The sequence below is a fragment of the Urocitellus parryii genome, chromosome 12, assembly GCF_045843805.1.
Source record: "Urocitellus parryii isolate mUroPar1 chromosome 12, mUroPar1.hap1, whole genome shotgun sequence".
NCBI lineage: Eukaryota > Metazoa > Chordata > Mammalia > Rodentia > Sciuridae > Urocitellus > Urocitellus parryii.
This window is the reverse complement of record NC_135542.1, coordinates 11425237-11438722: the sequence shown is the minus strand read 5'-3', so window position 1 is coordinate 11438722 and position 13486 is coordinate 11425237. Positions and strand designations below refer to the sequence as shown.

At 32.9% G+C, this 13486-nt stretch overlaps 1 protein-coding gene across 3 annotated transcripts in view; it reads right to left on the bottom strand.

Moving 5' to 3' along the window:
- The window catches only part of Tsga10 (testis specific 10), an 81642-nt gene that overhangs the window by 44724 nt on the left and 23432 nt on the right, over positions 1–13486 (bottom strand). For 2 of the 3 annotated variants that reach the window (XM_026412563.2, XM_026412565.1), the window contains exons 6-9: positions 8519–8634; positions 5996–6150; positions 1583–1638; positions 557–725 (exon numbers count right to left, since the gene is read on the bottom strand). In XM_026412563.2, coding sequence (XP_026268348.1) covers positions 557–725; positions 1583–1638; positions 5996–6150; positions 8519–8634 — 496 coding nt within the window. The remainder of the gene's footprint in view (positions 1–556; positions 726–1582; positions 1639–5995; positions 6151–8518; positions 8635–13486) is intronic. The other variant, XM_026412566.2, reaches the window with a different exon arrangement.

The window sequence follows — 13486 nt, the reverse complement described above, 5'->3', positions numbered from 1 at the left end:
GACAGTGGTAACAGGGAATTTTGAGGGGGAAAGAAACTTTCCAAATAATGGAAACTTTAATGTTCAAGTTAAAATAATACTAATGGAAATAAGAACTGTGGGTTGAACTGAATTATAAAAGAAAAGACTAATTATAAAAGGAATTTTCCTAAAGACTTACAGTGCTAAGGAGGACCAAAACATGTGGTATAGTCCATGGTCTCACATTTAAACAGAGTAATATGCAGTGCATTAAGTAAATCTTTTTCTTTAAAGTTTCTGATGGCTTTTATTCGCATTTTTTGGTTTACTCAAATATATATTCTTCATTAAGGAAGTACTTTCTAAGGTTTAATACAAATCTATTATGTCCCTATTCCTTTTGTTTAATATTTAACACTTCATGTCTGAGAATTTCATTTAAAAATTACATGGCATATTCTGTTTATAAATTTTTTAAAAATGCTACTTCCAATAGCTGAGCTTTTCTGCAAAATGAAACAAGGGATGTGCCTCAGAAGAAATAAATATATGTGTATTTTTTCCTTAGGGGAAAAGATTCTAGGAACAAATATACCTGGTTTTCTTGTTTGGCTTTGTTAAATTGTTCTTGGAGATTGTCACTCTCATGAGCCAAGATATCTCTTTCCCTAGCAATTTGAGCCAGCTCGTCATTTGTTTCATCCAATTGCCGACGCATTCTGGAAATATCTTGTTCACACATAATTAGGGCTTCGGTAGACTGTCTATTCCACAAATCAAACAGCATGTAAGAAGAGACATTTTACTGAAATGGACTGATACATTCTCACAAGACAGATGATGGACAGTTAGCATGAAAACATTTGAAGAGGTTTTAAATGTTTAAATTTACAAGAATACTGCAAAAAAAAAAGTTCATTAGAGTTTAACTATGTTGTTGTCATCATTTCACTATGGAAAAGGTACTAAATATACATAATAGTTAATGATCTGTTAAATATTTGAAAACTTGTGACACTCAAGAATAGGAAAGCCTTCACTCTTTCTCTGTTATGGCTTAGCCTCCTTGGTGAATTATTTCCTCTGCCCTCTTAAAAATTAATGTTTTTCAGGTCTCAAATCTTAGCATCCTGATTCTTCTCACTCTAGTCCTTCTCTCCAAGAAATCCCATTTAAATTTTCCCAACCACATCTGTACTCCAGAACAAGCCCCCTGTTCACACTGTTCCCTAAACCCTATGGCCCAGTTTCCCATCACCTATTCTTCTTGCTTAAAATTCTTCAATGGTTTCCTTATTGCCCAAAGAATAAAATTAAGAATCAATTGTCTTCAACACAGGTCTTTTCCAGTCTGTTCTCCTTCCTTTCACTTCTCCTCTTATACTTCGAATTACAACAATGCCCATCTACTTGTAATTCAAGAGGCTTTACAACATGACTTGTGGCTTTTTGCTTTCTTTCCTATCTGAATGCCTTTCCCCTTATTTTACTTGGTAAACATCATCCCTTCTTTTACTTCCTCAGACAGAGTTAGGCCTCTTTCCAACATTTAGGAGTTATCACCTTATGCTTAACATTGTCTTTGTACACTAAGTGTTCACATTTTTGGTGAATGATTTACCTTGACGCCTGTTCCATCTCAGCAATGATATTCTTCATGCCTGAAATGGTCTTTTCCTTGAAAGATAATATAAATATCAAATTAAAATTATCTTAAATTGTTATTTCTATCAAAACTGAAAATCTTCCCTTTTGATTTCTATTTGGTTTTGAATATTTATGTTCTACTCTCTTGTACACTTTAAAGCCTAGTATATCAGTGTGAATAACTTCACTAAGCAAAACTGATTATGTTCATTGAAGTAAAAGCTACACTTTAGTATATTAATAGGAGCTCATATATCAAGTACTTTTAAGATTTGTGCAATCACCTAACAAGACAAGACACCCATAAACGCCCTGTTTTTAGAGGCAAACCAATGATGTCACATTGGTTTGTTTTATAATGAATGGGACTGATTGACCTCTTTACATTCTTTGTTATAAAAGCCACAGGCATGAATCATGTATAACTAAATTTAGTTCTTCATAACTTTGACCAAGTACATTGTTTCCATTACTCAGCAATATCATCTAACAAAACTACTACAATGAAATTACTGACAAAAGTACATTTTTAATATGTAGGTGTGAGATCATAAGGGGGCCCAAACCAAAGATATAACAAAATGCACCATTTACATTCTCCCCTTTTCTTAAAGGTGTGGTGAAGGAATAGAATTGTGGAGTCAGTTAAGGCTAAAAAGGGTTATAACATCTTAATGCCTTTAGTACCATTCCCATGTCTCCTTTTACAACTCTCATTGATCCTGAGATAATCTAACTATAAACAGACACTTACAGCTAATATTAGCCTTAAAGAAAAGTAGGAAAATTATTCTTTCAATAATAATGCCTAGCACGTTGCTTTGGATTTTTAAATCCTTAGCAACCAAGAAAAAAGATGAGAAAGCAAACCTATATCTCCCAACCACTTCTGGTCTTGTCTCTAAAGAGTAAGTTTCTTGTGTGTGCACTATCTTCTTTTATTCATGTGCCCCTTGCCAGGGTATTTTTAGCTTCAGTTTCCCTTCCTGCCTTCTAATAGAATGGTGAAGAGTCTATATCTGGCAGAAATGAAGTATGGAGTATGGTCAAAATACCCATTAACAAAAACAATTAAATCCCTTTAAGAAGAAAAAAACACAAGAGGGAAATAAATCAAACAAAATATTGTTTACATGGCATGGAGTATTTATATTTTTTAAAATAAAATTTAATACATTTAAAAATATATACTAAAAATCTAATTGAACTTCTAGTGCTTTTGAAAGTCATTACTTCATGATCCTCCTTCTTCAGCCTCCTGAGCAGCTGGGATTTGGGGAAAAAATAAAATAAAATCTTTAAGTTTGAAATATACTGACAAGCCTAAAAGGGAATTTCCTTTATCACTAAATGTTCACCTTAAAAGTAAGATGATCCAGGAACACTATAAAGTATTCAGGATAACAGAATTACTGAATAGAATTTTAAAAATGCATCCTCTTACTCTGTGGTTTTCTCTTAGTGATTTTAATACCCTAATACCACCATTCCTCAAAACTACCAACATTAGCAATCTACTATTCCTTGAACAACCTCAATGTATTCCTTGAACATCCAACCAGGAAGAAAGATTCTTATTAACTGTTAAAATTATGTCTGGACAGAATGCCATTAAGTATAATTAGAAAAAAGAAAAACTAAAACTTCATATAAATATTCTGGCTTTTATTACTCAAAAATCTGAAGTTGCTATTGAGTTCTCTAACATTAGTTGGTAGTAAGTACTAGAAAATCTCTTAAAACTATGATTACCCAAAATTTTTCACTGTATTCACTATAAGGTAGACTTTTCCAAATTAACTAATTTCTGTAATCTCCATATAAGACTATAGAACAGTTCTATTTCACTAGAACAGTCCTATTTCACTGAATGACATTTATTAGTTCAGTTCTGAAATGTCATTATGTGGAACATTCTCATTTAACTCTCTAACACTGTCTTTAAAAATTATTTTCCATTTAGAGGATGAATATGCTTACTTTTATAAAATTTTATATAAAGTTCTTAATTTTGAAATGGACTTGCCACTCAGAATTCCTTGTGAAGTAAAGATAACATCAGTACAGTCAGAAAAATAAAAGATTAGATATGACTTAGAGAAATAAGATTCTGAAAAATGTTAGTTTCTGAACGTTAGTGTTTTAAAAAGTCATGTTTAACTATTCAAAAAAAATGTTTTGAATATAAGGAGAAGCAAAATTCCACTTAAAATCATAAAAATTCAAAAATAATGATTAAGACTTCCCATCAAATAAACCTGTATTTACTAGCTCATGTGTTGAAGACTTCATTTACACTCATGATCCCCAATCTATTAACATCAATTTTCTCTCCAAGCCTAAAAATCCAAGAGCCTATGCATATTTCATCTACATTTCTCAAAGACAATTTAAACTCAGCATGTGAATAATCTTCCTCACCTACATCTGCCCTGTTTTCTGTGTTTCCTACTTAATTTATAGGAACTATTCATGGCAGAAACCACATCTTATTAATTTTACTTCCTCCATAGATCTAATTCTCACTGATACTGCAACTATCCTCATACAGGTCTCACCCCTGTTCTTTTAACTAGTGTCCCTGTCACTACTCTCATTTTCTCATAATATATCTTTTTATGGATTTATATTGCCAGAATAATGCTCTAAAATAAAGATGCAAGCTGGCATGGTGGCACATGCCTATAATCCCAGAGACTCAGGAGGCAGAGGCAGGAGGGTTGAAATTTTGAGGCCAGTCTCAGCAACTTAGTGAGGTCCTGTCTCAATATTTAAAAAAATTAAAAGGTTAGGGATGTAGAGTGCCCCTGGGTTCAATAACCAGTACTGGAAGCAACAACAATATTAAAGAATGAAAGTCTAACATTTCATATACCTGCTCAGCATCACATGTATTTTTGAGATTAGTTGTTTTTCTATTCTATCTCATCTTTTGCCCTTCCATACCCATCCATACCTATCTCTGACCATATCAGGAAGTCTCATGTCACTCTCTCTTGAAAGCCACTGAGCTTTGAAGTAAGCTACTCTACCTGTCTATATCACTATCCTAGTCCCCTAAATATTTTTCTGGCTAATTTCTAGTTATTTTTCAGAGAAGCCCAGGCACTGTTACTTCCTGGAAGACTTCCTAGATCTTCCTCCTCCCCTAACCCAATTCTCAGGCTGTCTAAGATGTACTTCTGTCAAACTCCAATAAAACATTTTTCTTGTGTCATTATGGCATTTAACAAAGTCAATCATAATAATATATTTATCTCTCTGTGTATTAGGCTCCACTATAGGCTCATTAACCCTCAGTTTTAACATAATATCAGGTACATGTCAATAAATGTTTGAAGAATGGGTAGAGGGATAGATGAATTTTCATGAATCCATTTCCTTGGAATGTGGGAAGACCTTATTCTACTGATGCTGTTATTGCTTAAGACATGTGGAAAACAGATTAGGAACTGGCTTCACAATTTATGAGCTAAAACCAATAGCTGCCTTCAAGCATGACCTTTTTTGTTTAACAACAAGAGCAAAATATATGCAATATTCACCATTAAAAGAGAATAAAATCATGGCACTTGCAGGTAAATGGATGGAGTTGGAGAATATAATGCTAAGTTAGCCAATCCCAAAAAAACAAATACTGAATGTTTTCTCTGATTTAAGGCTGCTGATTCATAATGTGATTGGTGGGGTGGGGGCAAGGGAGGTTAGATGAACTCTAGATAGGGCAAAGGGGAGAGGGGAAGGGAAGGAACACGGGGTTAGGAAAGACGGTGGAATGAGATGGACATCGTTACCCTAAGTACATGTATGAAGACATGAATGTCATGACTCTACTTTTTATACAACCAGAGATATGAAAAATTGTGCTCTATATGAGTAATATGAATTGTAATGTATTCTGCTTTCATATATAACAAATTAAAATAAAATTTTAAAAAACATATGGGATGAATTATCATCCAGCTTTATGCACCAGCACCATATGATCTATTCTCAAAGGCTGAGGATGATATAAAAAGGTACTCCTAGTTCATACCACAAGGGCAGTTTAATGGAGCAAACATACTGCCTCCTAGACTACCTGAAAATGGTTTTAAGAAGAAATCAGATTCACTACCTTATTTTGATATTTGAGTTAGTTATTGTCAGTGAACAATAGTCACTAATTCATAATAGAAAAATCAATTTAAAATGTTACCTAGTAAATTTGCTCATGTATTTCCTAAGACTATCTTAAAATATTTCAAAGTCAGATTTTAAATTTTAGCTCTCTAGAAAAAAACTTTGAGGAAAATCCTATTACTTTATTCAGATTTAAGCAAACTACAGTTTAATATTTAAATATTTCATTTAAACATTCCTTGTCCACCCAGTTCTCAGAACATACTTTCATGGCCAAACTCTCTCCAAGGGATGCAATATTCTCAGATTTTTTATCCAAACATGCTTGCAGGCATTCCTTTTCTTTAGCCAGATCATTGAGGGTTGCACCAAGAATGCTGATTTCTTCTCGCTGTGCAATACTCTGCCTTGTAAAATTATCTAAATATGTAATCATAAAGGTGTTGGTTTAATCAAGACAAATCTTTTTCCAGTTCAAACAGATTGAAATACTTTTCAAAGTTCCTCTATATTGTATTCCATGATTAAAAATAAGAGTACAATATTCCAAATTAAAATGTTTCTTTTTATTAGTGATTATAAAATACAATCCATCAAGAAATTCTAAATGGCTCATAAACATAAAAACATAATACCTTTGAATTAGAATAGTGAAGGAAAGCTGGGTGGTGGGAAAGAAGAGGGTGGATGAATGCAATAGGTGTAATATCAAAATAACCTGTAGTTTCTGCCACCCTTAATGTCACCTCCTTTCCCTCCACAGACTAGAATGACTGTTGCATATAAAATTGGTAGGTAATAAGTATTAATAAACTATTCAACTAAGTCATTATTAGAGTCAAATATCTTGCAATATTCTTATTTTTTATGATTTTTCTAATATTCCAAGGGAACATATCATCCAAGAAAGTATAATTCTATTTGTGAGAACTGGCGGGGCAATGGCAATGTTGACTGGCTAAAGGATTGCTATAGAACAAAGACTTTGAAACTGGTTTTTCAACCAGTACCATCAGCATCATCTGTGAAGTGAAAACTCTCACGTCCCCACCCAAGACCTACTGAATCAGAAATCCTGGGAGTAGGCACAGCAAATTATGTTTTAACAAGCATACTTCTCCCCATGTCCCACAGTGATTCTAATGCACAATAAAAGGGCTGAGAACCACTGGTCTAGAGAAGAGGTCCTAGGGTTTCAGAATTGCCTAGGGAAATTGGTTAAGATACAAGAGTTCTGGTCCTTACTACTTTAGGGAGTCTGGCTCTAGTGATCTTTATCTACTGGGTGATTAGGACATACACCAAAATTTGAAAACCACAGGTCTAGAGCTCTACAAGAAGATCTCTGCTAGACCAGACCTCTAGATACTGCCCGTCAAGTTAAACCCTACCAAGGTTCATTTGGGTTCAGTGTCAAGGGAGGTACTGTCATATGTCACATAGTATTTGAAAATGCATCATGTCTTTTTTTGCAGGCAGTGCTTCCTTTAAGGCAACCCACATGTTTTGGGTGTTCCGATATCTGAGTTCATTACCACTTCCAATCTATCAATCAATTTCTTAAAAAGCTCTTATATCTGTTAGCTTAAAAAAATCCTCAACTTCATATCCACACAATCTACCACCTTATTTTTCTGCTATCTTTCAATAGTCAAACTTCTTGAGAGACTTTTCTAATCTTTTCCATCTGTACTTCACTTCCCATTTCTAAACCCACACGCGAGACTATTTAAACTTTAAAACTCCAATGTGACAAATCCTATAAACACATTTTTATCCTCATCTTGTTTCATTACTTAAAAGTACCTGACAAGTGATCATACCCTCCCTTTTAAAAATCCTTGGTTCTCTTGCGTTTCAAAATAACACTCACTTCTGGGTTTTCTTCCTACTTCTTTGGCTTCTTCTTATTCTGTCCTGGATCATCATCTCCTCTTTCTCTATATTCTTCCTATGTGATCTTATGGTTTTAAAATATAATTTATAGGTTGACGTATCCCAAATATATATTGTTAGCTTAGATTTGTCTTCTGAGATACAAACTCATATATCCAACTTCTTACTTTACATCTTTACTTGGACTCAAAACATCAAAAAATGAGTTCTCCTTCAGCATTCCCTTTTATATTCCTCTTTTAATATTTCTTGTTTCAATTAACAGAAATTCTACCTAATTGTTCATGCCAGACATTTATTCAACTACATAATAGCAAATGTTAATTTTTTTTCCTCAGCTTAAAAATAGGCTCTTTTAAAGCCCTGAAAAAAATCTGCTGTATATTTCTAAGAAGATTTAAGTTATGACCATACTTTTGTACAGATCACTGGTAAAAAAAACACATAGATTTTATAAATGTCATTTTCATTATAAACCCAAGTGATATCTTAGACATAGCCAAACATATGTATACTTTCCACCAAAAGTTTTATGTCTATAGATATGTATATATTTATATACACACATGCATACACTATTTCATTACAACAGCTATGAGCAAGCTGCATCATATTGAAACTGTAAATTTAAAATTTAACATCATAAATTTTAAGAATGTAACTATTTTGTCTAGCTATTTCTTCACTGACAATTTTAAGTCATAACTAAATATGATCCTAAATCTAAGTAAAAATAATCTTACTATCAAATAAAAATGAATTTTCATTATTTTTGATTCATAAACTTTTAGATTAAGGATCCATTTCCAAGTTTATCTAGTTTATAACTAGACAGAACACATTTTTCTATGAGACTTAAGAAAAAACTACAAGTAACGAAAAAAAAACTCACCAATTTTTTCATCCAAGCACATAATTTTCTCCTGAGTAAGCTGTAGTTCATATTTTTTCTTAGCAAGATGTCGCTGAGTATCAGAAAGATCTTTTTCTGTGTTTTCATATAAAAGTCTGCAAATATTTTAATAATAAAACTAATTCTGAAATTTTTAAGTTTTGTCAACTTTTAGTGTATTTAAATATAAAAAAATTAAGAATGCCTTTTTTTTTTTGGTATGGGGATTGAACCCAGGGGTGTTTAACCACCAAGCCACATCCCCAGCCCTTTTTACTTTTTTATTTTGAGGTAGGGTCTTACAGAGTTGCTTAGGGCCTCACTAAATTGCTGAGGTTGGCTTTGAACTCATGATCCTTCCTGCCTCAGCCTCCTGAGCTACTGGGATTACAGGCATGTGCCATTGTGCCCTGCTAATATATTTTTTTAAAAAAATAAAATCACATGATAAGAAGTATGGAAAATAAAGGGTAAAAAAGGGATCATCAATCCACCACTCAAATGTAAGCTATTATGATTTTATTGATATTCACTAATATTTGGTACATTTTTGGTACCATACTATTAATTCAAAATTGAACTCTGATTTTTTTTTACCAAAACTTTCTCTTTTATAAATTTTTAAGTTTTGTAATAAAGCCCTCCAAATCAGTATTTTCTGACTGAAAAATATTATGTGAGTAATAGTCAATTACGTTTAAGCAAACATGACCATTTATTTACTTAACTGCACCTCTATTACCAAGCATAGTTTCATTCCAGGTTCTCAGTTTTATAACTAAATTTCATTCATTTTATAAGCATTTACTAAGTGGCTGGTATGGACCAAGCAACAGGTGCTGACTAATCTTTGGTGAACTAAGTAGGAAATGGCCCTGCAGTTCATAGTCAACATTTAAGTATAAGACTTTTTAACTTTTGTAAATATAGAAGACTAGATAATAATCTTAAAGCCCTTTCACCACAAAATACTCAGAGATATTGAATATACGAAGTATCCTTTAAATGTACAGCAAAACTTCAAAGAATTTGTAAATAATATAATAAAACTTATACTAGTTATAGCCAGGGTTTGTCTGTCTCAATAGCCTACAGTCTGGTGTTTTAATTCAGAAACAGAACATGAGGGCACAGAGATGTCTGCAACACAAAGAATAAACTAAGAAATCTCACATAAAGCCACTGAGGATTAAACCATTAGTGGGAAAGTCAGACCTGAGACCTTGCCAATTGTTGCTAGGCACTGGGAAATAATAACAAGGAATTTCCCCTGGGGATCCTTTTTTTTTTTTAATTGGTTCTTTTTAGTTATACATAATAGAATAATTCATTTTGATATAATTGTACAAATATGGAATATAAGCTATTCTAGCTAGAACCCCATTCTTCTTAAACCCAAGATAAGATCTCAAAATAGAAGTTGTTTCTAGGTTGGTCATATAAACCTGAGACACTCAGCAAAACCTCTCTGAGACACGCACAGAATTTAAAGCCCAGAAAAAGTCCTACTAAAAATGGATACAAAATTCAAAATTACCAATTCTTACTGTATTAATAAACCATACAACCTATTGGTGAATGAAAGTAACCAAATTATATTGTGTGTATGCATAAGGATGTAAAAATGAATCCCATAAGTATAATTGTGATGCACTAATAAAAAACATATTTTTTTAAAAAAAATACAACCTTAGTAAGAGTCCAAAAACACAAACTAAATTAGATCCCCAAGAACTACAGAATATAGCACTACCAAATAGAAACTTAAAAGCAGACATGTTTAAATACAAAGACATAAAAATAGAATAAAAAGAAAAAACAGATTTGAAAAATAACCAGAAAGCTTCATGAAATTATACTAATATCATTACAATTTTAAAAATAATACAACTCAATGAACACGTTAAAGACAGACAAAGCTGAAAAGACAATTAAGGACCTGGGAAATCTTTCCATCTCATAACCGTTTGGATTTTTTTTTTTTTTAACCCGTGCTCTAAAATGAGTAATTTCCTCTAATCTGGTTTTTTCCCCTCTCTGGGAGCTACATGCCCAGCTTCTGGACTTCTCTGTATTTTTGTAACTTTCTTTAAACTATGAAATTATTTTAAAGCACTAAAACAAACTAACAAATTCCCAGACCCAGGCCACACAAATAAACCAATTAAATACAAATCTTTGGCAGTGGGAATCAAAAAAAAAAAAAGTGTTTTGTTTTTTTTTTTTGTCTAAGTTCCTCATCTGATTCCACTCTGCAGTCCGAGTTGCTAAGAAAAGCCTCCTGGTACTGCTTTACCTATAGGAACAAAAGGTGAGAAACTGACAAAGGAGGTATATGTGAGACAAAAGATGACAGAAGTTTTGACAGTGTCAGGGCCTCTTCATCCACCATACACAGATAAAACATCCCAGTATACATTATGGCCATTTTAAGCTGTTATACTACATTACAACCAAATATTCCCCCAAATAACCATAAGATCTCTGTCAAACACTGGGAACCACCTAATAAGAAAGAAGAAAATGGAAAACTACATGCATAATCATAAATTATCAAATCCAGATCAATAAATCACTAATCATAAACCAGGCATTCAAGAAAAACAAACCTTAAAAATTATGCTGATAGTTTGTATTGCAGAATCTTGCAATGTCATAAAACAGATTTTTAAGAATTGTCCAGAATATATTTAGAAATGGCTTTTACCAAAGCCTAAAGGGACTCTAGTGTAAATTACTGAATATGCAGTTTTAAGCCCTATTTGGGGCTTAAAAACCAACTCTTGCCTGTAATCTCAGTGGCACAGGAGGCTGAAACAAGGAATCACAAGTTCAAAGCCAGCCTTACCAAGTTAGCAAGGCCCTAAGCAATTTAGAAACACCGTGTCTCAAGGGGCTGGGGTTGTGGCTCAGTGGTAGAGCGTTCACCTAGTATGTGCAAGGCACTGGGTTCGATCCTCAGCATCACATAAAAATAAATAAATAAAATAAAGGTATTGTGTCTACAACTAAAAAAAAAAAACACCCTGTCTCAAAATAAAAAAGGGGTGGGACATAGGATGTGCCTCAGTGGTTAAGTGTCCCTGGTTTCAATCCCTGGTACATAAAAAACAAAAAAACAATTCCTATGTGCAGTCTAGGTAGCTGATATCCAAAACCAGGTTCTTTAGATCTCAGAGATATGTGCACACCCATGTTTACTGCAGCACTATACAAAATAGCCAAGAGGTGGAAACAAGCCAACAATGGGTGAATGCATAAAGAGAATGCGGTATACACGGTAGACAATTATTCAGCCTTTACAAGAAAGGAAATTCTGTGTTATGGTGTCTAACATGGATGAACTCTGAAGTTATTATGCTAAATGAAATAAGCCAGTCACAGAAATGGAAATAATGCATGATTCTACTTATATGAGGTACCTAAAATAGTCAAACTCTTAAGAACAGAAAGTAGAATGGCAGATTTCCAGGGGGAAGGGGAAATGGGGAATTGGTTAATGGAAAAAGAATTTCAGTTTTCAACATAAAAAAGTTATATTTTATTGTAAAACAACATGCTTACAGTTAGTATTATTGTATTATATGCTTAAGATAACTAAGATGCTAAGGTTTTATGTGGTTTTGGCAATACAAGCAAACAAATAAGAAAATCAGAATTCTGCCATAGATGTTCATTTTATTCCTCATTCCCCAAAATCAAACTGAACCAGTCATAGTCACTGGACATAGAGACTAATTTTCTTCTTATAGATCTCTCTATCATTTGTTCAACTATATGGGAAATTCTAGTATCTTGAACCTAAGAATGTTAGATGCAAAGGTGCAGATAAGACATTTTAAAAACTATCTCTGGGAGGAATTCTAAAAAACACTCCAGCTTTTAAGAATTGGCTTATCTGTAACAACATAACTACTTAGAAAGCAGGGCTCACTGGAACAGAATAGAAACACTGAAAATGAGTCTTGCTTTGAAACACTAGAGTTCGTTCTTCACCAGCAGAGAAAATCAAACAAGTTACTCAACAGTTAATATACTCCAGTAACCAAAATCTGAACTGTATTATTTAATTAAGACCTATTAATTAAATTTATGTGTATAAGAAATCATGTAAAGGGAGGACTGTCTATATGTAACATGCACACATAGGCAAAATTAATCAATGGTAATACGTGCAAAGTGATAGGGAGAAGGGAAACTGAATGGAAAAGGAAGTAGGGAATTATCTGGAGGGAAGGAAATGTTCTCTTTTCTATCTTTCATATATTTTTTAAAGTTGTGGCTACACAGGCATAATATATGTGTCTAAACTCATGAAATTGACTTTTTATTTTACCTTAATTATCTAAATCTAAAAATATATAATAGTGTCCCCCCAAAAAACGGTAAAAGTGGGGCAAATTTTTAAAAGAAATTCTGAAGATTATTCTTCTGTCAGAAAAAAAAATTGATAAAAGGAACGAAGGGCAATGAAAAGAAAAAATGGGCAGATATATAGGCCAATCTACACAAGACCCAACTAAGCAAACAACTAGTGTGTCTTATTAAGTGTGTGTGTGTGTGTGTGTGTGTGTGTGTGTATTTACACTCATATACTATTAAAATATAGAACCACAATGGCACATAAGTTGAGAAGGAGCTTCTAAATGGAGATCCTGTTCTAAGGTCCTTGTGATTTCTCAGATAAACATTAAAAGAATAAAGAATCCAAAATCAATCCAAAAGAAGGCAGGAAATGAGAAAAAAATGATCATATGTAGAACAATAAAAAGGCCAATGACATGCTAGCTTTAAACTAAAAGGTATAAATTATAAAATGATCCAGTTGCAATATAAAGATAGATTTAAAGACTTAATCATGTTTATGAAAGATAGCTAAAACAAAGATGTGGAAAGGTTAATAGTAAAAGAATAGTAAACATTTTTCATGAAAATGAATACCAAAAAAAATCTGGCATAGCTACATAA